At 45.2% G+C, this 25535-nt stretch overlaps 1 protein-coding gene across 4 annotated transcripts in view; it reads right to left on the reverse strand.

Annotated features, from left to right (window-relative positions):
- Window positions 1–3054: 3054 nt before the first annotated feature.
- The window catches only part of lrfn5a (leucine rich repeat and fibronectin type III domain containing 5a), a 78698-nt gene continuing 56217 nt past the window's right edge, over window positions 3055–25535 (reverse strand). For 3 of the 4 annotated variants that reach the window (XM_063224039.1, XM_063224036.1, XM_063224038.1), the window contains exons 2-4: window positions 17387–18794; window positions 5745–6018; window positions 4974–5409 (exon numbers count right to left, since the gene is read on the reverse strand). In XM_063224039.1, coding sequence (XP_063080109.1) covers window positions 5365–5409; window positions 5745–6018; window positions 17387–18774 — 1707 coding nt within the window. In that variant the 5' untranslated portion in view covers window positions 18775–18794 and the 3' untranslated portion in view covers window positions 4974–5364. Of the gene's footprint in view, window positions 4129–4973; window positions 5410–5744; window positions 6019–17386; window positions 18795–25535 lie in introns of those variants that run through there. The other variant, XM_063224040.1, reaches the window with a different exon arrangement.

The following is a 25535-nucleotide window of genomic DNA, read 5'->3' on the forward strand; positions in this document are numbered from 1 at the left end:
ACACGCGCGCACGCACGCACGCACGCACGCACGCACGCATTGATGCTTGATCAACAAGCCGTGATCTGTGTGTGCACTATGCCACTGTGTGTGTGTGCGTGCGTGTCTGCGTGCGTGCGTGCGTGCATACGCATGTGCCTGCGTGTCTGTTGTACATGCATGACACCTTAAGGTGGCAGTCGGGGCATTGGGGAGGAGAGGGAAGGGGGACGGGGGAGGGGGGGAGAGCTGCCGCAGCACGTGTTTGGTCCCTGCCCCTTAACCGGGAGCATATGTGGAGAGGAGCGGAAGATCCTTGCCAAAGCCTCTTAACATTAAGTGTTTAGGGCTTAAAGCAGGCCTAAAGAAGGTTAGCGGGGCTGTGAAAACACTGTCTCAGTCAGTCAGGCTCTTTGTGTCATGATCAAGCACACACATACATACTGCAGCATACACACCCATTCAGAGAACAAGACATGGATTTTCAACAACAACAACACAACAACAAAACAACAACAACAACAACAACAAAAGTGCACACTATATTTTTGCACACTAAGATGTGTTTAGGAGCAATCATGTTATTTTTTCATCGGTCAGTCATGACACACTCTGATTCAAAGACCTATCAGAGAGAACATGCAGTAGCACCAAAAATCTGAACCATTGCTAATGGTGTTGTATAATACCAATATATTTTTAAAATCTTAACAGTCAACTACCATACTTTTAGTCCAGTGATTTTCAAACTGTGGGCCGGGGCCCACTGGTGGGCCCTGATGGTATTCCAAGTGGGCCTTGAAATAATTGTATAAAAATCTAAATAATATTTGTGAGTGTGTTGCTGTTGACTATATATTTCAGTTTAATTGTTTATTGGGCCAGAGGTGGGCCTCGACCATTTGTGAAAATTTCAAGTGGGCCTCAAGTTGGAAAAGGTTGGGAACCCCTGTTTTAGTCAAAAGAAACATGATTGCAAACTGTTGTTCCAAATTAGATGCAACTGTGCTTCTAACCTGCAGGAACCCTACAAATGGATACCATGACACAGACGCACTGTGACAGATAGCTGGATGATTCAGGGAAGGTTCTTCTTCTCGTAGTTGACCACATGCCAGAGATTACGCTGAACCTTGGTTGGCATAGGTTGGCCATCTCATTGAGGGTTAAGTCTGACGGCTAATGCATTAGCCCCTCGGGGCAAAAGGTACAATCAGCGGCAGGTTATACGTATGGCAGCACTGTAATCCCCACCCGTGGGCGTAGGCAATTTGTTTTTACGTTTTCTCTGTGTGTGCCCACGATCTGCTTTAGTATGTTGACCAACCTTTGGTGTTTGGACATACGCACTAGCTGCTGCAAACTTGGGCTTAGTGTGCTGATGAAACGACAAAGGCCATGGCTGGATGCCCTGTCTTCTCTACCCCCACCCTCATACTATAATCACTGGTCCAGCTGGCAAGTTTTCCCTCTCTCTCTCTCTCTCTCTCTCTCTCTCTCTCTCTCTCTCTCTCTCTCTCTCTCTCTCTCTGTATGTGTGTAGAGTAGAGTAGTGTGTGTATGTGTGTGTGTCATCATCGTATCATTGTGTGGTTGCGGTATTAGCAGCTGTGTGAGGTCCTAGATTGACTACTTTTCACGTGCTGACTGCATCTCTAATAGAAGAGAAAAACCTGCTCAACATTGTTGAGATTAATGTAACATAGGATTTACTGTAAGACAAGCATCCATTTCTAAGATAAATTAAGGATCCCATTCTAAAGATATCATGCTGTCGGTCATAGGGGATTAGGTGCATTTAAAACAATCAACCATGGGGATTTTGTGTGAGAATGCTGTTTGTCCTATGGAATTGTATGTATCATGTGACATCACTGAGACACCAGCTTTGTGTACTTATTTCTTTTTTTTTATTTTACACAACGTAACAACACAATAGATGTTGTCAACCTGTACATGGTTTTATAGCCTTTAAACAAAGGCAGTATCAACGTCACCGAAAAGAATACTATTTTTTTTCTTTAAAAAATATGAATTTTAACAAGAGGTTCTGTAATAAGTCCTTTGATAATCATTCTTTTTTTCAACTTTGTGTGTGGATGTGGGTGTGTGCATGTGGTGTGTATGTGTGTGTACGAATGTGTCTCTGTGTGTGTGTGTGTCATCATTGTAGAAAGGAAACGTTTATTTCCTTGAGTAGAAAGGCTTTTGTGAAATCTTTCAGGTTCCTCTTGATACCATGTGATACCACGTCTCGTCTCCTTGATCAGTGCGAAACTCGTTTCTTGGTTGGTGCTTGGCAAGAGGATGACTGTTATGCAAAGGAAGGCACCAATGCGCTCTTATTCTCTCTCTCTTGCCAAGGTAGGTATGGAAAGTTCTAAGTACAGAAAAAAACACAACAGCATTTCTTTTTTTCTTTTCTTTTCTTTTCTTTTCTCCGGTCATTGGTTTTTAAATGGAGGTGACGGTGACAGGTGCCAACACTACCGGACTGGGGCACCTGCATCCTGCAGAGAGGTGATTCCAATGCAAAACAAGGAATGTAAAAAAAACGAACAAATAAATTAAAAAAAGATGAGCTTGATTAGTCAGGCATAACCTGACCATTGTTTGTTGTTTTTTTTCATGAAAATAAAAAAGGAGACAAAAATAGACAAATAAATCCTTTAGGGGTAGTGGGGGAGTCAATAAAAATGATGCAAAACACTCCATTGACACTCTCTGGCACACTGACATACAAACACATATGCACACACTCTCAGAGAAACTCTCTCTCTCGCACTCTCTCTCACACACACACACACACACACACACACACACACACACACACACACACACACACACAGACGCACACACATAGACACACAGACACACACACACACACACACACACACACACACACACACACACACACACACACACACACACACACACACACACACACACACACACACACACACACAAATACACACACTTATTTCCATAGCCAGACATGCTTCCATACATGCAGTCATACCTACATACAAACACACACATAATACACAAGTAACACACACACACACACACACACACACACACACACACACACACACACACACGCTTGGTCACTCTGCCCCCACTGTTTGTCCTCGTCAACATTTACACAGTGCTTTCAAGAATCCACTCCGCGCTGGAGCTGGAGCCAGAGTAAGCTCTTCCGCTCTCCAGATCCGGCTGCAGCAACATCCCGTTCATGGACAGGCTCCGCTTGCCCGACCACACCTGTCCGAACTTGGAGCCGGAGCCCACGTAGCAGTGGTGTTTGGACAGGTCCTCGTTCAGGGAGTACCTGCGCTTTACCCGGGGCCCCTCCACGGGCAGTGTCATGTACTTGGCACCGCCGGAGGGCCGCGGGTGGACCCGGCGCAGGATGGGCGTGTCCTTGAAGCGCGCCGGGGGCAGCAGAGGGGACTGGTGGTGGCTGGGGCCGGGGCTCGGGCCGGAGCCGCAGCCGGAGCCGGAGCCGGACGTGGCCGCCGACCCTGCCACCATGTGCTGGGGATGCTGCTGTTGGTATTGGTGGTGTTGCTGCAGTAGCTGCTGCTGCTGCAGCTGCAGGGCAGTGGAGTTGTTGCGGTTGGTGTTCTGCGTCTCCGCGTCGAGCAGGGTCTCGATCCGGGCCTCGGGGCTCTTGGCGGAGGTGGAGCCGGAGGTGGTGGAGCAGGTCGGGCCCGGGATGGGAGCGGCGGCTGCGGGCTTGGGCGCGCCGGCCTTGCGTTTGCCCTTCAGCGTGCCCGTGGAGGAGGCGCTGGCTCCTCCTCCTCCTCCTCCTCCTCCTCCTCCTCCGCCGGCTCCCGTGGCGGTCCAGCCCTGGCTGAGCTGGGAGGTGGCGGTGGAGCACTCGGCCAGGGACGGCGACGTGGTGGTCTCCGACGAGTGGGTCAGCGTGTCGGGCGGCGGCCCCTTCATGCTTCCCCTGTCAGAGCCTCCGACTCCGGCGCTGGCCTCGCTCGCCGCCGCCGCCGACCCCAGGGCCACCAGCGCCTGCTTGGACACGGACGGCGTGACGGTGCAGCCCTGCGACTGGCTGCCGTTGGTCTGCGAGTGCACGTTGGTGGTGCTCCCGCCACTCATCCGCCCTTTGGCCGCGTCGCTGCCGTTGCACACCTCAAAAGTCAAAGTAGACAAAGACAAAGTCAGCTTTTTTTGTGCCAAGTTCTTCACAGGTTCAGCACTAGACATACAAAGGAGTTATACTGTACGTAGTGCAGTGCAGTGACATCAGGTAGTACACAGTAAAAACGCAGTGCTGTTACAGTAATTTTGAGAGTACTCTGGGATCAAATACACCCTAGGGGATGTTACATTACTGTAAATTCACTGTTTAGGTGGTGAATCAACACTGCATTTTTACATGTGCAGGCAGCAGCAGTGATAAAAGCAGCAGATGGTCTAGTGCAGAGCGGAAAGCAGCTTCCTATATGAGTGCAAATGTTAGCTTACACTGTTCAAAAAAGGGGAAAATGCAATGGTTAGTGCAGACAGTATAAGCCACAAAGCGGTCTAATGTCACCATGTAGCCATGAAGACTACAAGGATGATGGAAGATGGAAGGTGCAACAATAAACACTACAGGAGCTACAAATTAATAAATTAGGCTACTATACAGTGCAGTTTTGCAGTGGATAGATAGATAGATAGATAGATAGATAGATAGATAGATAGATAGATAGATAGATAGATAGATAGATAGATAGATAGATAGATAGATAGATAGATAGATAGATAGATAGATAGATAGAAACTAGTTGGGAAGTATAATTAGTGGCATAACATCCAGAGATAGTACAATACCTTGTAGAGGACCATGAGGATGATGAGGATGATGAGAACCTAGTCTAACCTATCCTAACCTACAGTACCCTAAGCGTACAGGCACAAATGACATACCATGCATGTAAGTAAATAAATAAAAAGCGGAAATACAATCAATACCATAAAAATCTGTTTAATCCGTACATAATTGTATCACAAGGAAGACCACATCAAATCATATAAAATCCAATCTCATGACATCTATTCATATGGCACTTTGAAAACAATAAAAACAGCAGACCACAGTGCTGTAAGCTGCTCAGTTAAAAAAAAAAATCATAAAGAAATAATATTAAGGAGAGTAATAATGGAAATCATTAACAGTGATAATAGTTATCATTGTATTGAGTGCAACAATAATAATAATATAACAATAATAAACAATGGAGATGGATAACAATATTAAAACATAATCCTGAAAAGAATACTTAAGCGGACTGTAATTAAATCAATAAAACACAAAAAGTAGTAATCATGAGAAAATAATAATTAAAAAAATGTATGTGTGGTAGTACTTCATTCCAGATCTTAGGCCCGATCACTGCAACAGCCTGGAAACCTCTGATTTTTAGCCTAGAGAAAGGGAGAGCTCGGTGGTTGGTCAGCAAGCAGAGAACTAGGCAGACTTGGTCACCTTAGAACCCTAGATGATATATTTGATCTTTTACAAGATCTGATAGAAAGGAAAGTGCAAGACTCTGCAAACATTGAAGAATTAACGATATGGATTCAACCCCTGTAGTGGATAGGGAGCCAGGGATGATGACAATTTAATGAATGAATGAACAAATGAATAAATGAATGAATGAACGAATAAACTAATGAATGATTACAGAATATAAATAGCACATGAGTAAAATAAATATGCATTCAACTTAAATAATGAATAAATGAACTTAGAATGTTACCTTGTATCGGATCATGAGGATGATGATGAAGACGAGCACGGAGGCCACGATGATGCCGCCGATGATGATGATCATGGTGCCGCCCAGGAACTGCGACTGCATGAAGTGGCAGCGCAGGTACTCCGACTCGGTGGTGAACTGCACGCAGCCCACCACCCGCGTGGCCGTCAGCGAGGTGATGCCGTCGTCGTAGATGGCCAGCACGCACAGGTCGTACTGCGTCCCCGCCGCCAGGTTATTCACCAGGAAGTTTTTGCTCGTGGGAGGAATCATTCTGTTGTGAAAAAACGAGACAACCACAAGAGTCTTAGACTTCAGTCTGCTAAATGTTGTGAAGTGTTTGCTCAAGGGAGGAATCATTTTGGCAGAAGAGGAGGAAACGAGAAGAAAACAACAAAGAGTATTAGACCATTTTATTTTTCAACGCACGCAGGCAACCGTACTTCAGGAAGCTTTTGTTCATGGGAGGAATCATTATGTGGAAGAGGAAACGTCAAGGCAACGAGAAAGGTATAAGACTTTTTGTTCTTCGACAAGGTTGTACTGCGTATTTGGAAGGAGAGGAGTCATTCTGTGGAGGAATAGCAACAACAGAGGTATACAGTAGGCCTAACAATTTTTGTACTTAAATAGACACAGGTCATTTTGCTGCATCCTTGTGGTCGGATTATGCACCAGGAAGTTTTTGGTTATGGGAGGAATCATTCTGTGGAAGACGAGACTGTAGCCTCTTTGTGCAGAAGAGGTCGCCTGCGGGTCTATGGTATTCAATATTTGCTGAAAACGCTCAACTACATCATAATAGCATTGCTAGGACAATGCAGAGAGTCTTAAGTAACAAGTTGAGACATAGTCGTTACAATTTTGGTGACAGTAGGGTTATAACATAGGGTCTGCGCAAAAGGGGTTAATGTACTTCGACACACACAGGTCATACTGGGCCCTGCCACCAGATTGTTCAACAAGAAGTTCTTGGGAACTTCATGGGAAGAATCATTCTGTGAAAGAGGAACTGTCAAGGCAACAAAGGTGTTGGAGTTTTTTGCACCCCAACTCTCTCTGGCAACAGCTTCAAGTGTGGGCATTGCATCACAATCCCTCAATGTACTGTACCGTCTTTGTGAACAGTGATAATAAAGTATGCTTAAAGATCTTCACTGTGCATATACCACACTGAGTTGTGGGTGGAATCATTCTTTGAGAGGATTGACTACAACAAAAGATTTCAGATTCCTGTACCTCAGTTGTCTCTGACAACAGTACTATGGGGAAGTGTGAGCAATGAGATTGTAGTTTGTTTAAGAAATACGAATGCACACACAGTAGAGGCTGCGCCACACAATACTATTTTACCGCAAGAGCATGCTGGAACATAGATTTCTCCAGACGTACTGTAATGAGAACCATGGAAATGTTACACTGCTTCTATTGATAACTTTGACTTTGACAATGGTTTAGACACTCAGACATTTGCTAAAGGTTAGCCATACAGTGCCAACCTATTTGGGCCTTTAATGCAAGGGAATTCATCTCATCCTGACTACTGCTGAGGAACAGAACTCAAGCCAATCATTTCCTCTGTCCAAGACATTTAGCAGACAATCAGACTTTCTTACCCACCAGTTTCATAGCCGTGAGGTTAAACACAGAGAGCCCTCATTAACATTTATGCATGTTAGACATGGACTAAGGACAGGTTGAAATGCCAACCGACTTAACCACACTGATTGGCAAGTGATATGCTTGCTGCAGGATACACGTGTGTATGTTAGAAAATTCTACCCAGAAGGCATTGCAATGGCATTGTAATCCCAGTGGGGCACTGACATACAGCAACCGTATCTCGTGCCATTTGTGAAATACACACACACACACACACACACACACACACACACACACACACACACACACACACACACACACACACACACAGAGAGACACACACACACACACACACACACACACACACACACACACACACACACACACACACACACACACACACACACACACACACACAGACACACACACACACAGACACACACACACACACACACCCTATGGAACTGCTCCATGTGACTGCACCACACCTCACCGCACCTTACCTGCACTCTCTGATCTCCACTCCAAGAACTGCTTGCACTATGAGACTTGCACCTCCAACTATGCTGCTAAATGCTGCTACTTGACCACTGGACTAAAATTGACCATGTTGGACGATACAGCATAGCTTTGACTTTTTGTATTCCACTATTGGACTGGACCTGCACTACCCCACAAGAAAACAAACACACACACACACACACGCACGCACGCACGCACGCACACACACACACACACACACACACACACACACACACACACACACACACACACACACACACACTGTACCAGGGACTGCACCTACCTGCACTACCTCAGTCCTGGAACACTATTGCTGCTGTCAGTGTTATTTTCTATTATTGTAATGTCTACACTCTATTTTTTATCTTATCTTCTGTTTACATGTTCAATGTTCAATGTCAAATGTTAAATGTTTGTACTCTATTTATTATTGACCACTTATTGTTACCAGTCCATCACTGTTATCTGTCATGTCTTGCACTTTATGTCTTGTATGTCTGTCCTGGCATGGTACAGAGAGAAAACGTAATTTCATTTCCCTTGTATGTCTTGTGCATATGAAGAAAGTGACAATAAAAGCTGACTTGACTTGACTTGATATTTACGAAAAAACTGAACAAATCAACTGTAAGCTTCGTGGTGCCGTCACAAGATTTGTCGTGGTTGGGTGATGAAAGGGGGAATTGACAATTCTGGTAGTTTGGGTCTGGGGGGAAGAATAATGGGGACGGACGTCAACAATCAAGCGTGAGTGAAGGGTAACTGGAAATGGGACTCACTAGTTTCATACGGTAATTAAACATCTCAAACAAGCGATTTAGGGTTAGGGTTAGGTTTAGGGTTAAGGTTAGGGTTAGGGTTAAGGTTAGGGACAATAGTTGGAGGAAGGGAGAGATGACATGAAGCTGACACGACGACAGGGCTTCCCTCCTGGAATGTACGCTGCTTGGGGCACTCGCGCTCTCTCTCTCGCCCTTTCTCTCACCCACTCTCTCACTCTCGTAGCCTGGGGATGACAGCGAGCATTGCCCAACCACGAAAAACGTGACGGCACCACAAAGCTTACAGTTGATTTTTTCGCGAGACTGGGCTCCACACAGACATACAGTATGGTTGTGAAAGGGGGTGCACAGAAAAATATAGTGTGGCAAGACTCATGTAAGGGGCGACCTTAGTTGGAATCTACTGGTATATGGGGGGCCTCATGGTAAAGTTTGGGTACCCCTGAGCTATACTATATTTGTTGACTGACAAGATTTAGACACCGGTTCGGACACATGATCAGGATATTCACCAATAACGTAAAATGCTTTAAACACTATTAAGGAAACTAACTCTATGGGCTTATGCTGTGCTGCAACAATGGCTGCTATAATGGGTGAAGTTATTAACTGATTAGCCTCATAGATTGCTGTTTAAAGACTGTAATTATATTACAGATCCATAGCAAGCATGACCCGACAGCGTCTGTATGAGCCTGCCATTTTCACTGACTCTGCTCTCTTTTGCTGCCTGCCATAAGAGTCTTTCACAAACTCTATTCTCTGTCCCTTTCGATAATATAGTAGGCCTACTACTATAGGTTTCAACCAGGCCTGGACTGGGAAAACAAAATGGCCCGGGCATTTTTGGCCCAGACCGGCCCCTCATAATCAGCGGAGCACATGCGATTACTTATTGACCAAGCGGCCTATGCGAAAAGGCGCAATATTCATGCATGAATCTCTCTTTCAGCTACCAGAAAACACCAGGAAATGTGTGCTGACTATATCAACTATTTATTTAAAATGAATCTTAGGTTGGGCAGTGGTTTAGAAATGCAATAGATGACCACACTCACAGCAAAAGTAATCTAGGCCTACTCTACTTCTCTCTCTAACTCAACCTCATCCTGGCCTGGTTTGACTAGATGAGAAGAGGGAGATAGATTATTTATCACAATGCAGCACTTGCAAAATATTCAAATTAATATAGTATTCAGTGTATTGTTTGTCTAATAATTTATACAATAAAGATGTTTGTGTCACAAGTCTTATTTTCTCTTGCTGACCCATGGGCACCAGAGGAGGTGCGACAGGCAGCAATGCCCAGCAGTACAATCCTGAGTGTATAGCCTACTGATAAAATTGACCTAGATTAATGTTAAATTGAGGGTTTCTTCTAACAGGTGCATTAGAAGAGGGGTTAATTTCCTGTTATCAAAATGCATCTCTCATTGCACAAGGAAGCTACTTTAATAGCTTGAATGATGAAAGACAATCATGAACTGCCTATCACCACAATGCTTTAGTGTGTCAAATATGTTAACATACTGAAGTTTCAAAATGAGCAGTGCTGAAAGTGGTAGGCTACATAAAATAGTCTACAGATAAAACTGTATCAAAAGCATATTCAAAAGAAATTCTTCAATCATTCTAATTTCTAATCCTGGATAAAATAACAGCTGAGAGAGATAGAGAGAGAGATGCTAGGTCTTTACCTACAGAATATGGTTTGATTGTGCTCCAAGAATAAAAAAAAAAAATCCGTTTGGCAAACCTTTTCCACACGCGAGACGCGACAACCGTTACAAGACATATGGACATTTTCACTGCGTGGTAAATGTGATTACGCAAACGATCGCTGAATATTTAGTGAGAGTAGGCATGAGTTTGACAGTCTTCGAAACGCATTTGGTACACGGAATGCTTTAGAGCAACACCACTGGTGTTCCATTTAATGCTATACATTTGGCACACTGCCGTGGCTACTATATTGTTAATATTATTCACGTCAGTGGTTTGGTGTATGGAATGTTTGTCTTCTCAAATGTCCGTGAGTCGTGCGACCGGTTCAAAGCACTCAAGCACACTTACAGGTATAGTGGTGGGAAGTAATGGCCTATTTAATATTAATGTTTAATGCTGAAGTGAGAGTTGGGGAGAGGCATGGAGTATCCTAAAGTTTGAAAGACTTGACTCATACCTGTCAGGGCTCGTAGAGGCTACTACTGCCGCTTCACCTGCTGTCTCCTAGCGTGCTCCTTCACTTCCAACATGCAGAAGTTGTTGTCCCTCTCCTGCTGCTACAACACTACATGCGTGAACACATTATCTTGCCTCTGCTGCAAGTTTTTTTTTTTTTATTCCTTTTCCGCAAGCTTTTCCACACCACCTTTTAGTTTTAGTCTCTCCATCGCTTGTGTCTCAAATTTGCGCGCGTAATGCATGGTAGGGGTGGGGCCGCAATTAATAGTTAAGTCCGACTCAGATGCACCAATGGGACACCCCCTCCCTCTAGCCCCTTTATGTGTGGGCTGATGTCATTGGAGGAGGGCCGAGGGCCGTCAGCACGAAATTGTGGGACGCCGGTCAATTTTTTTTTAAAAAAAACATTAATAACAATTATTTTTAAAAACCGACATCACCGGCCCTCTAGGGGCGTCGGCCCACCGGGATTTTGCCCGGTTTGCCAGATTGCCAGTCCACCCCTGGTTTCAACAACCCTGTTTTCTGGCCCTCTCTGCATCAAGAGCGCTTCACTGACTCTCTCTGTTCCTCTGCGTAACACGGACGTTTCACTGACTTTCCATTCTCCGTCTCTCTTCTTTTCTTTGCAATGTGAACGTTTTGCATTTCAGCGGCTGCCTGGCAGGCAAAAGGTAGCTGCATTCTAGGTAGGTACGGTAGGTGTGCTCTGGCCACAGGCCTCCACCACCACCACCACCATCCACCTCCACCCCCACCCTTTGTCTCCAGGGCTGCTCCACTGTCCCTGTCCTCAGGGCTTGTATTACCCTCAGAGGGAGGCTCCGTCAGCGTGAACAATGCTCTCCCCTTATCAACGGCTCCCACACTCCACCTGGCTCTCCCTTCCCTTCATCCAGCCCCACGGCACATCATGAATTTTAAAGAGAGAGAGAGAGAGAGAGAGAGAGAGAGAGAGAGAGAGAGAGAGAGAGAGAGAGGAAAACAGGTAGTTTTTAACTAGAAAGTTAAAAAGCTGGGGAAAAAACAGCAGAGAGGTTGAAACATTGGCAGCACTTTGTACTTTTGCACTTGGGATTTTTTTCAATTCCACTATCCTCACACACATATTGACAGAACCATTCCAACTTTTATAAAACTGAGTTCATTTTGTCTCGCTCTAAGCACACTGATAGACTTAACAGTTACTATTCACTTGCTTTTGTGTGTTTCCATGCCTGTTATGTGTCTTTGATTGACTTTTTTTCCCCACAGTCCCTAATTTTCCCCGCATGTGCAGTACATTCAGAAAAATGAAATGCCAAATGTCAATTGCACTTTGTGTCTGTAGTAAAGACCAATCAAAGACAATTGCATGATGCTTGCCTGTATGTGCACCCCAACAAGCTTTGCAAAAGCATGTTTTTGCTTGCAGCATGACAAAATCATTCTGTGAATTAATCGGCTGTTGTTAAGGCAGTTCATTTGATGAAAAGTGAAGTTAATAGAAAAGATATCCTAACAATACCAATGTTGTGTGTCAAGATGGCCTTTGGGCCAATATTTGTACTCTAATCAAACATTTTCCAGAAAACCCAAAAGGCTCTAGACTCCCCCCTGTAGAACAATAACGTTCCACTGTAATTAATAGAACAGATGAACGCTGAGTAATTAACCAAAAAAAGTGCAACTTGGTACCCTGCCATCCTCAAGAGATGTGTACACAAGATTGCATCTGAAACTTGGTAAAGCTGTAACACGCGCTGTTTGCTGTTGATAAGGCACAGCAGAGGGATAACAAAGTAGTGGCTTTCATATTCTTGATTAGGAGCAATTCAAGTGAGGGAAATCATTGTGCATGGTGTGTGTGTGTGTGTGTGTGTGTGTATGTGTGTGTGTGTGTGTGTGTGTGTGTGTGTGTGTGTGTGTGTGTGTGTGTGTGTGTGTGTGTGTGTGTGTGTGTGTGTGTGTGTGTGTGTGTGCGTGTGTGTGTGTGTGTGCGTGTGTGTGTGTGTGTGTGTGTGTGTGTGTGCATGGCCGTAGGCACATATGAGGTAAGGGAGGTTCAGACCTCCCTTATTTTTAGAGAAAATAATATTTTTCATACATGAAAAAGGGGATCTTCTCCATTGTCCGCCATTTTAAATTTCCAGAAATCTTTTCAGCTGCAAAACATACTGTAAACTGTGGTCATACTAGTAAATATTAGTTCATTATTTAGCGAAAAGACCAAAATTGGCAAAAGACAGCATAGTTTCAATGAGCAACATAGTTACAATAGATACTCCGGGCAACATCCTACACAGTGCACCTTTAAAAAAATTCTGGCGGGCTGCGAGTGCACTATGGACCTCCCTTATTTCAAATTCCTGGCTACGGCCATGTGTGTGTGTGTGTGTGTGTGTGCTTGGGGCAGGGGGCAGGGGTGTAGGAAGCCTAAAGCCTAAAGGAGGGAAACAATCACACATGCGTGCAAACAATGTGTTTCGGCATCTGTGTTCAAATCCATAAACAATCCACGGAGCATTATGGTAGATGAAGCATACTGATGGAGGCTTATCAAGGCAGCATTGACGTTCAGAAATAAGACATCCAGTGCACCGCTCCATGCTTCCCCCCTCTGGCTCGGGTGGAGTTGAGCGAAATGGCTGACAGCGTTACTCTGCATGTTCATCATTAATTCATAAATGCACCCACATGACTGAATTCAATCACACAGCCACTGACTGATCTCTTCATGCAGTCAGTGAACCCTGGTCTACTACCAAGCAGGGTACTACTCTGTGTTTTCCTTTTTACCCGGCAACACGTAGAAAACAATATAAACAAACAAAACAAATAGGTTCTGCCATGTCAGAGAGAAAGAGAACGAGCTGCTTCTGACAGACACAGGCCATTGCGATTCTTACATTTGTCATTCAGAACTACAGGTACTCATAGGCACCATGTGTCTGGTTGGGGACCGACGGTTTTAAGGTTTCAGTATGTGTGCGGTACATAGATGGTCATAAGAAAACCACTGGTCTGTACACTGCGTTTATGCTCCAAAAATATAAACTATATTTAATTGAAAGCGGCACGTTTTGATGCCCCTGAATGTTCACTAGGTGTATGAGTATGGCAGATGCAAAGTTAATTTGGATGTGCGCAACCACCTGACAACAACTACAAAGTCTACAACCTGGAAGTAGCAGAGCAATGAGTGCAAACCTTCTGCATCCACTTTATTTGTAATTCGTAATAGATTGCTTATCATTTTATTCAAAATACATGCCAATGTAGAACCCAACATCGAATCATATTTCATTTTATATGCTTAAGTGCAACCTAAATGGAGTTATGTATACTGTGCAATGTAGCAGTGATGCTATGAGTGTTATGGGAGTTTACCCCTCAGCCTAATTTGTTGAACTGATGGCTGTGTAAAAAAAAACCTCTGGCAAGCTATATCGCTTTTAGACAGCCTTTTAGCGGATCTCCATATAACAGACGGATTTGTTGAAAATCCATTTGGAAAATTTCTCAATTAAACATCACAATATCACAATTAGATTAAATGGGCCAAATGTCTTCCCTGTGATAGTAAACACATGCTGGGTCCTGCTGTGGTTTTATAAAGGGCTTATTTCTTTAACACTTAGAGAGTTCATTTGAGTCCATTTGGACTTAAATGAACTCTGTAAGTGTTGAATTAACACCACAACATTTATTGTGTAGTTCTGTACAGCGAGACAGAGAGACCGTAATGCTTTTCATCAGTACTGCGACTGAAGCAGCACCAGGAGGCAGACTTGTTCGTGGCATTGACAAATGGGAGGGTTGGGTTTTGCATTCCTTTCTTCTTTATATACTAAAACTATGCATATTCGTTGAACTCTTAAATACTCTTTGAATACACTTTCAGCTAATTTTCGTCATCCTCATCTTCTACTGCTTCATTCAGAGAATGTAAGTGACAGTGACAGTGATTGACATCTCCCAGAAGCTTTTCCCCAAGGGTTAATGATGTATACTATAGTACTGCCAATTCTATGGGTATGCTCCGAATTTCTTGGAATGCTCTCATAGCTGACTGGAAAACTTTGTCCTTTCTAAAAGAGTGGCTTAAACGGTGTCATTCACAATAAATGTTGTGGTGTTAATTCAACACTTACAGAGTTCATTTAAGTCCAAATGGACTCAAATGAACTCTCTAAGTGTTAAATGAACACTGCAGAATTTACTGTGTTATCTATTTCAGATTATTTTCTAGTGGTTTTTGATTCAACAATGGAAGGAAATGGTGGAATCGATGGGGGTTATGTCTTCAAAAAGGTAAATAATATCCTATGTAAGTATCTTCTTATCTACGTAGCAGAAATGCATTTAGTAGTCTGAAACATTGGCATCCTAAGAACGCAGTGATATCTTGATTAGTAACAAATTCCTGATTATGGAAGACAAAGGAGATGTAAAATGCTAGTCTCTTTGTGTGTGCTTTGACTAGAGTTTGCTTTATCCTTGCCATATTTTCCAGGACAATTCTGCTGCGTTGTTCATCCTTGTGGGAAGTCTCACTTCATTTACTTTATTTATATATATTTCTTTTTTTCTACAGAAACACTTTTTTTCTTCACAATAAACCCAGCCTAATCCTTTCATTATATCTGTGTAGCCACTGAAACTCTTCTAAAGGCAGCTTTTAGAATGCATAAAACAGCTTCCTGCTCATGATGTCTTTATCTTCTTTCATCTGTTTTGGTACTTAGATTTAAAATCTGTTCCCTCTCTCCAACACCCTTTAGAGTCATGAATGCTTAAGCCAGCCTCTCACTCCTGATGACTTTATCTGCTTTTGTCTATCTTTTGTTACTTTTTATTTAAAATCCGCCCCATCTCCACAAACCTTCTTTAGAACCGTGTTTAAAATTCATATAGATGTGATTTGAACATCGATGCGATTTACCTAAAGCAGGATTGTCCCACATCCTGTCTTATGGTAAAGCCTGTTTCGAATGTAATTCCAAATCAAAACATTTCACTCTACCCCACTGTATGTGAATCCCACACTGAGTTGAGGCTGATTTGGGAGCCTACAGACAGCTCAGCCAGAGGAGAGAATACCCCCTCTGCAATCGCTCTACAGGGGCCTAGCCTACTGTACTGAATCCCACACTGAGAAAATATACTGTGTTGAGTCAACAGTGTCTACAGTTACAGTGTGTTCTGGTCTGTAATGGAATGTTGTCAGTATTCAGTTTAAAACAAGTTCCGGAATATTTCATTTACATGTTGGAAACAGCATTCTGCCACTGGAATGGACTGGAATACTGCCACTGGAATAACATGGCTGAATTAGCAATAATAAAAGAGTTTGCTTGTGCGCAAACCAAATAAGGCAGAGCATTCTCTTTACGTAAGCCTACTACCACCATTTCATTTAAAATCGGAATATTCCTTGCATGTAACTGTGCTCACTGATTTGGAAGCCCACTGCCAGCTGAGCCAAGGGAGAGAGTATCCCCCAGCATATTGCTCTAGAGGGGATTTTAAAACCGGATTTGTGCCAGGACCTCAGAGGAGGTAGATTGATTCCCACTTGTCACCTTCCTCTACCTCAGGCGTGTGAAGATTGATCTCCACCTCTTCATTAGATAAACACAGAAAAAGTGATGGATTAATTCGTTAATTCACTCGGCTGCTGCAGTGCTCTTCTCTTTCTCTCTGTTTTTTCCATTTTGGCTGCTGTCACCGTTAATTGTTGCTGGCGAGCGAATCTTGCTTGTGTAAGTGTCTTGGAGTTATTGAGGAGTTTCGAGCTCGGATGCCTTCCAAACAAAATGGGCGCATCAGCCTCTAGTGTCTTGTAAATGTGGGATACAGGCCTGTTTTTTCGACCCACTTTTAGTACTTTGAGGTTTTCTTTTTTTGGAGACTAAAGAAAACACATGAAAATTAGAGTGTGCAGACATTTTGCATACACAGTGTACTGTGTTTAGCCATGCATATGTATGTGTGGGTATATGTGTGACTATGCATGCGATATGTACCCACGCATGTGTATCTGTGCATACAACATAACCTTGTGCCCTGTATGTGTGCGTCAGAGAGAGAGAGAGAGAGAGAGAGAGAGAGAGAGAGAGAGAGAGAGAAACAGAACAGACAGACTAAGAACAGACTGAGAGGGAGAAAGAAATAGAGTGCACGGTGCACACACAAAAATTCCATAATGTAGTGTAGTCATTGTCTAATTCCATCGGCACACTCTCATTATTCGGACAAAGGCCTTAGTCAGTCTAAAAGAGTTTGGCAGCCTCAATGAACTGTGCTTGTTAGGTAAGCTAATTGTTTCTATTGGCTTCCTTTTAAAAGAACACTCAACGTGGGTGCTCTGCGCCACTAGAGCCTGAATAACGAGATTTATGAAATGCCATCTCATAGAGTACACATTAATGGTAATAGCTGGAGGGTTTTTTTAGTCAGCACCATTTCACAGTCGTTTAGACTTTAGCATTAAAGAAAAAAAAAATAAGAAAGACCTAATGAATCATGATTGCAAGCAACAGATGGATGTTGAAAAAAACAAGAGTTTACCTGTAAACCAGAGAGTCGTCATATGTGCCATTGTACTGGATCTGAAACATGCGAATGCCGGGGATATTCCTCTGGAAGTTGAATTTGATCAGTGCCGTGGACGACGTGGCCTCGGCTATGACCACTCTCTTGTCCATGCTGGTCTTCACGTCCGCCGTCTGGTTGCCGCCGTTGGCGCCCGCCCTGGTGGATGTCGAGATGTCCGAGGAGCCGGGGTCCGACTCCTGGATGTTATTGGTGCTGTTGCTGATGTGCGGCAGCTTGATGATCATGAGCTCCACCCGCTGGTTGGCCTCGCCCGCCGGATTGGACGAGATGCACGTGAAGGAGCCCGTGTCCTTGACGGTGGTGATGGTGATATGCAGCGTGCCATTGGTGTAGACCACGGTGCGTGAGGAGTTGGACACCAGCTTGCCCTCGGGCGAGATCCAGTGGATGGCGGGCATGGGGTCGCCGCGCGCCTTGCACCTCAGCGCCACCTGCTGGCCCTCCAGGACGCGCGTCTCCGGCGAGTGGCTGATGATCAGCGGAGGCTCGCACAGGAACTCCTCCTCGGGAATGGACCAGAAGTAGCGTCCGGACAGGTGCTGCGGCGACGCGCACGTCTCCAGGTCGTCCTCGCGGGTCAGCCGCCGCAGCCACAGCAGTTCGCAGTTGCAGTGCAGCGGGTTGCCGCCGAAGCTCAGCGCAAACGTGGAAGGGTTAATGAGGCCCGTGTTGGCGAGCATCTGCGCACGTTGGAACAACGGGTCCGGCGGGAGCTTCTGGAGCTTGTTGGACGTGACGTCCAGGCGGTTGAGCTTTTGCAGCAGCGAGAAGGTGCCCTCAGGAATGTAGTCGATCATGTTGTGGTCCAGCCCCAGCGTGTGCAGACTGGTCATCCTCTGGATGGCCTCCCAGGGGATGGTCTCCAGGTTGTTGTAGGACAGGTCCAGCTCCTCCAGGGCCAGCAGGTCGTTGAACGCCCCCAGGCTGATGAGCGTGAGCTGGTTGTTGTTGAGGATGAGGTGGTGCAGCTTGGACATGCCGCTGAAGGTGTCGTTGGCGATGCGCGTCAGCCGGTTGCTGTTGAGGTGCAGCGCCCGCAGGTTCTCCAGGTCGGCGAACGCGTGCGGCGTGATGTAGCTGATGGTGTTCCGCGACAGTGTCAGGTCCACCAGCCGCGTCATGTTGGCAAAGTCCTTCCGCTTGACGCTGGTGACGAAGTTGTCGGCCAGCCGGAGTTCCACGGTGTTGCGGTCTATGTTGGGCGGGACGAACAGGAGCCCCTTTTTGGCACAGAGGGTGGCAAGGTTGGGGGAGAGCACTTGACACACACAGCGCTTTGGACAAGTCTGGGCCTTCGCTGCCATTCCAATGACTAACAGACAGACCAGCAGTTTTTCCATTGTAAGTTAGGTTGTGACACCTGTAAAAACACAAGCAAAAAAAAGAACAGATGTCACTGATTAGACATTTCGTTTATTTAGCACACAAACACACACACAGCTTAATTATCAATCCGCAGGACATTAATTAAGTCTGCAAGCAGACAGACAGACAGCCTTATGTTTATGCTAAGCATGCTATAATGCTACATTAATATTTAGCATTAATATTATGGGAATAGATGTGGGGCAAATTCGCTTTCCTTAGCACACACACATCACAGATTGCAACGAATAATAAATGCTGAAGGCGCAGCAGAAAGTGGTGGAGAGGTTATAAGCGTATTCCCCTCTGATAAAGCATGAAATATCCATGGCTATTTGCATCAAGGCCAGGATGTTACAGCAGTATAAGCAGACACGCTGAATAATAATGCAGGCTGGGCTGCACATGTACACATGCTCATTGATGCTTCTAAAGAAGAGGTTCTCAGCTTGAGACACGCACACACGGACACACACACACATGCATTGGACACACAAGAATCCGTGCGTGCTTGCACACACATGCACACGCGCACACACACACACACACACACACACACACACACACACACACACACACACACACACACACACACACCAACAGAGCAAATCATCCTCTTAGTTCCTGCCCTCCATTTCTCTCTCTCGCTCGCTCTCTCTCATATCCTTCCTTACTGTCTCTAGCTCTCTCTCGCTCCTCCTTGCTCTCAGCATAGATTATGCGACTAATACTTTTCTCTTCATGCTGGGGTCAGTCACACTGAATTTGAAGGAGAAAAAATAAACAAGGGAGTGGGTGCGCTAAGTGTGGCGACAGATATAAAGCAGAGAGAAAAAGAAAGAGAGAGAAGGACATAGAGAGGGGAAAAGAGTTAAAGAGAAGAAACAAATTTAGGCTGAGAGAGAGAGAATACAAAATGATGAATAGAGGGAGGGAGAAAGCGGAGAGAGGGAAGGAGAGAGAGAGAAGGAGAGAGGCAGTGTGTGTGCAGGAGTGAGAAAAAAGGTGGAGCAGAGAAAAGGTTTCATAACACTCCTTTATGAATGTGGGTGGCAGTGGTGTGTGGCCTCTCCCGACCTGTCGATATCAGCGCCGCAATTATGCGGGCGAAAGTAATGTAATGACAAGATAAGGGTCTCGCCACTCACTCCACTCATGAAAGGGATAGCGCGCGCTGGCACGCCAATGAAAAATGAAATAGCATTATATAATGAAATATTACTGGTTAATATTATTGCCTTAGCACTGGAACAGGACAGGGAGAGAGGAAGAGGGGGAAAAGAACATGGCTGCCATTATGATGCAGTGTTCCGGACCTGTCTTCTGGGCGGCCTTTGTACAAGGACAGACCTTTCTTTTCTTAAAAAGGTCATCGTGAGTCTCCGTGTACTGTACACACACTCTCAGACAAAAAGGCACCTCCTGCCCTGCTTGACCTCCAGAACAAAAGGACAAGAAAAGAAAAAGACAAGAAAAGTGTTTCAGGGTTTTACATTCTGAGGTCGGGAAGGGAAAAAAGCGGCCACTTGTACTTCCTTTCCTCTCTGTTCTTGTCAAGTTCCTGCGACAGAAATGGATTGTTATGGCTGATGGGGCCATTTCCTGGGCGACAGAGTAGGCCATGTTCTAATCAGAGGGATGGAAAGACAGGCGGACCGAGTGAGAATGAAGTAGAAAGAGAGCGAGATGATGAGATGGAGAAAGGGGACAGAGAGAGAGAGAGAGAGTGATGGAGAGAGACATAGGGGGAAGAGAAAGAGCCAAAGGAAGGAAAAACGGATGTAGATGAAGAAAGAGAAGAAGCAAAAGGAAAGAAGATAAAGCGTGTCCATGTCAAAAGCCTGCAGGAAGACAGAGTAGTGAAAAACAGATGAAGGGAAAGAGAAAGACAGATACTGATAGAAGAGAGAGAGGGAGAGAGAGAGAGAGAGAGAGAGAGAGAGAGAGAGAGAGAGAGAGAGAGAGGCCATTGTAACCGCCTTCAGGAAGGTCACTCTGCCATGCAGCGAGCGATTGCCTGTCTCTGTCCCTCAGCGGCGGCAGAAAAAGCCATGTTCATTACCAGACTATAATTCCTCACCATTGATTTTCATCCAGACCCACTACTACATACCGCATGCACCAGCGCATGGACTCACAGCTTTTTATGGTGAATGGGTGTGGTGGGGTGGGGTGTGTGGTGTCAAGGTAGGATGTGCAGTGTGTGCAGAAGTATGTGCACATGTGTGTGTGTGTGTGCGTGTGTGCGTGTGTGCGTGTGCCTGTGCCTGTGCGTGTGCGCACGCGTGTGTGTGTGTGTGCATATGTGTGTGTGCGTGCGTGTGTGTGTGTGTGTGCGTGCGTCTGTGCGTGTGCGCGTGTGCCTGTGTGTACGTGTGTGTGTGTACATGTGTGTGCGAGCGTGTGTGTGTACGTGCGTGTGTGTGTACGTGTGCGTGCGTGCGTGCGCGCGCTCGCGTGTGTGTGTTAGTCTATATGTTGTAGTCTTATGTGTGTGTGTGTGTGTGTGTGTGTGTGTGTAGATGGGGAATTCTGAGACGCTAGGGTGGGACAAATGGAGAGAATATGAGATTGTAATGGAGAGTGCTTTGGCCGTCTGCACACTGTACTGCACTGTAGTGTATGAGCAGGAACGGGGCATTAAGTGGCTGATTCATGGCGGCCATATCTGATTCGCTGAAGCCCACATGTGCCGCACGGAGGAGGAGAAGATTGAGGAAGAGGAAGATGGGGAGGAGGTGGAGGATGAGGAGGAGGAAGAGGGGGAGGAAGAGGAGAAGGAAGAGGAGATGGAGAAGAAGGAGGAAGAGGAGGATGATGGGGAGGGGGAGGAGGAGATGGAGGAATAGGAGGAGGTGGAGAAGGATGAGGAGAAGGAGGGAGGAGGATGAGGAGGACTAGGATGAGGAGGAGGAGGCGGAGTAGGATGAGGAAGAGGAGGAGGAGGCAGAGGGAGGAGGAAGAGGAGGAGGAGATGAAGGAAGAGGGGATTTGTACAAGCAGGAGGCGAGAAGGAAGAAGAGGAGGTGGTGAAGGAGGGAGGAAGATGAGTCAGAGGAGATGGAGGAGGAGGGGAGTTGTACAAGAAGGAAGGAAAGGAGATAGAAGAGGAGGAGGAGAGAGGATAAAATGGAGAAGGAAGAGAAGTAGAAAAAGGAAGCAAAAGAGGGAAGAAGAGGAGGAGAAGGAGAAATTAGATGATGGTGAGAAGGATGAGGAAGAGAGATATGAGGAGGAATAGAGGAAAGAGGAGAGAATATGAATAGCAGGAGGAGGAGATGGTGGCTGCTGACGACAGCCTACAAGGCCAATGCTGCCAGATACACATCGACTTGCAATAAACTCACACACGCATGCACGCACGCACGCACGCACACACACACACACACACACACACATTTCTAGTGTGACAGGCGGACTCTACAGCAAATTTAACACGCTCTCTCCCTATTGTACTGTCCGACGCACACAAACACACTCACTCTTTTTCTAGTTTCTTATCACTGGCACAAACAATTACACACGTACAGTACACCTGCCGCATAAGGTACAAAGATGTGCACAAATGCACCATCCCACACACACATACACACACACACACACACACACATTTCTCAGTTCTATCACAACTGAATCAGCAGACACCATGCATAGCCGTAGCTCCTGGGATGGTCTTAGTAATGACTGAGCTAATTATAATGATGCTAGCTTGAACATGCTACGCCAATACTTTCTCTCAGCGAGACAATCACTGTCTCTCACACACACACAAACACACACACAAGCACGATACTGTGGCCAAGCAGCGCATTCAGTCCATAACAGCTCAGTTAAAAAGCTGTCCTAGACGATCAGACATCCGAGTATAGTAGTGCAGTTCGTATCTGCGCTCACACTCAGACTCACTGTAAACCGTGCGTGCGTGAGCGTGTGCGAGAGAGTAAGAAAGATAACGCAGGCCGTCAAGGCACAGCTCCTCTCGCAGGGCTTATCACCCGATTAGCAACAAAGCTAATATCACATCTGTCGGCCGGGAATCAATCAAACCAGCCACAGTGACCCGGATGGCCTGCTGGCTGTTTAAGGTACGGTAAGTGGAGGGAAAATAGAGTCTCTTTTTTTCCTCTCTCTTTTTTTTTTTAAAACCCAGGATGACAGACAATTTTATTCCAAAGAGAAGTGTGGTTGGGGAGGTGGGGTGTTTGCTGCCACGTCGTAGGTTTTGCCCTTCATTTTTTCTCTCTCTCTTTTTCTTCATGAGATTGGTTTGAAATTGTATTTCCTGTTTCCTATTAGTGGTGCTGCCAGCGTTGTGGAGATTGCATGGGAGTGCATTTCGGGAAGCCGGTCCGGCCGCCCGCCCGGTGTCTTTGAAAAAGGCAAATGGAGCCCTGATCACATTAGATTCAAGTTTCATGTTTGACGGAGGGTATACGGCGTATACAGCGTCTACTTTGCACCGACTTTGAGGGAATACTTCTATTTTACTGTACCTATCACCATGACTTCTCAGACTTTAAACACACACAGGTAAAGAACACACATGATTGGAGGTGGTGCTGATGTCTAATTTAAAACCTGCCATCCATCACAGAAAAACAGAGAGAAAAAAATCTATAGCGGTTTGGTTTTTCTCTTTTCCCTTTCTCTCTCACTCTCCGGGGTAAGAAAACAGTGCATGTTCAGCAAGGCAATGGGACAGGCAGGGGACACAATTACGGGTGTCACAGCGCTGCCGAAAGTTCACAGTGACACCCAACGGTAATTTATGCGGCCAGAAATTGTGTCTAATCAAGGAAGCCAAAGATCTCTGTCCATCACCGAGGCACAGCCAGGTCAAATTTCCCCTGGCTTGCACTAGCTACCACAGCACAGTGCAGCACAGCATAGCAACCCAATCCATGCCTACATTGACAAACACACATACACACACATATAATACACCTACACATATACAGCCACGGAACACATAAAAAAATGTGTGGCACGCATCCATAAACAAACACACACACACACACACACACACTCAGACAAACACACACACACACACACACACACACACACACACACACACACACACACACACACACACACACACACACACACACACACACACACACACACACACACACACACACACACACACACACACACACACACCAAAATACATCAGTTTTTCTAGTTACAACAGGAACTGGAGGGGGTGGGTGCACATTTGAGTAACTTAAAGTGTGCTTAAGATAGTGTAATCTTCAACACTTTTTTATTTACTTTTTTCTGCCTCTGCATGCCTGATGGTGTGACCAACATCCATCAGTCTTGGGGGCCAACCTTTCCAAGATGGCAGACTTTCAAGATGGTCGACTTTTTGTTTGCACACTAACTTTTGAATGGGTGGACATATTTTCTTCAAATCTTGTGGGCTAAATCTCTGTAATAATTCGTCTGACCATAACATGCCCAACACTTGTAATACGTAGGCCTACATTACCTGGCGACTTTGAAGGTGGCTGTGGTGGCATCAGAACTGACGCATTGCTGTTGAAATCCACCCATTTTATCTTTCTATCTGACGGCCTGTCTGGTCAATTGATGCCTGTCTGCCTGCCTGCCTGTCTGTCTGTATGGTGAATTGTATGTTTACAAAATGTACCTATCCATCATGTAGTTTTCCCTTCATGCTCTGTTTACTCAATTTACTCAACAGGCTATTGCCTTGCCATGTAATCTAGTCTAGCTCATGCAGATATGTCCTTGTCATATCATTAAGGTGACAGGATACATCAGCTAGATCACAAGGCATGCGGTTCACCATGAAGTACAGGCATACCATATATCAGTGTTTCCCAACCTTTTTTGTCTCATGTACCCCCCAAGCCTTTTTGTTGTGCTATGAGTACCCCCTAACTTGTGTTTTACATTGCTTTTTCTATTCCAGTGTGACAATGCTTCATGCATTTGATAAAATTACATTTTTCCAAGTACCCCCTTCAGTGTGCTCGCGTACCCCTGGTGGTACACGTACCCCTGGTTGGGAAACAGTGCCATATATGATAAGATGTAGGCTAACATATTAAGTATACTATATGAAGGGTTTCGTGGCAAAATGGTGTATCCACCATTTTTTACTGTTGTATTTTATTATTGGAAATAGCTGTTCAGAAGTCCTATCACCTATGTGTGAATTCTTGCCTTTCAGATATTTTGAGAACATACTTTTTAAACCTAAATGGAATGCATTTTGCAATGCAATGCAATGGAAAGCCCGATAACATGTATGAACAGCGTGACGTGTGCCATGTGTGTTACGCCCCTTTTTTGGGGGAAAACATTGACGGATAAGCCAATGCAAGTCAATTGGTGGTGTTGGAAAAAAATCTACGAAAGACAAGGACCTGTAGACAAGCGTTGTTCACGCTCAACATGCGGAAAACGTGTTGCCGACTGCTCAAATAATATAGCCAAACAGCCGTCGCTGAAGCATGGACGGTGTTAATTCAGTCTAGCCCATGTTGCATGTAAGTTAATGAGACATTCGGTTTGATTTCCCCCAAAAAGGGGCGTAACACACATTCAAGAACAAAGTACCCGGATGGCTGTTCATACATATACAAAAATGTCAGTTTCCCAACATTCTACAAAATGGATATTCTTCAAGAAACTCCCGCACACTGACCATTTCGCTGTTCTTTCTTTAATAAACGACGTTTCGGTACTAGACCTTCATCAGGCAATG

The sequence above is a fragment of the Engraulis encrasicolus genome, chromosome 19, assembly GCF_034702125.1.
Source record: "Engraulis encrasicolus isolate BLACKSEA-1 chromosome 19, IST_EnEncr_1.0, whole genome shotgun sequence".
Classification (NCBI taxonomy): Eukaryota; Metazoa; Chordata; class Actinopteri; order Clupeiformes; family Engraulidae; genus Engraulis; species Engraulis encrasicolus.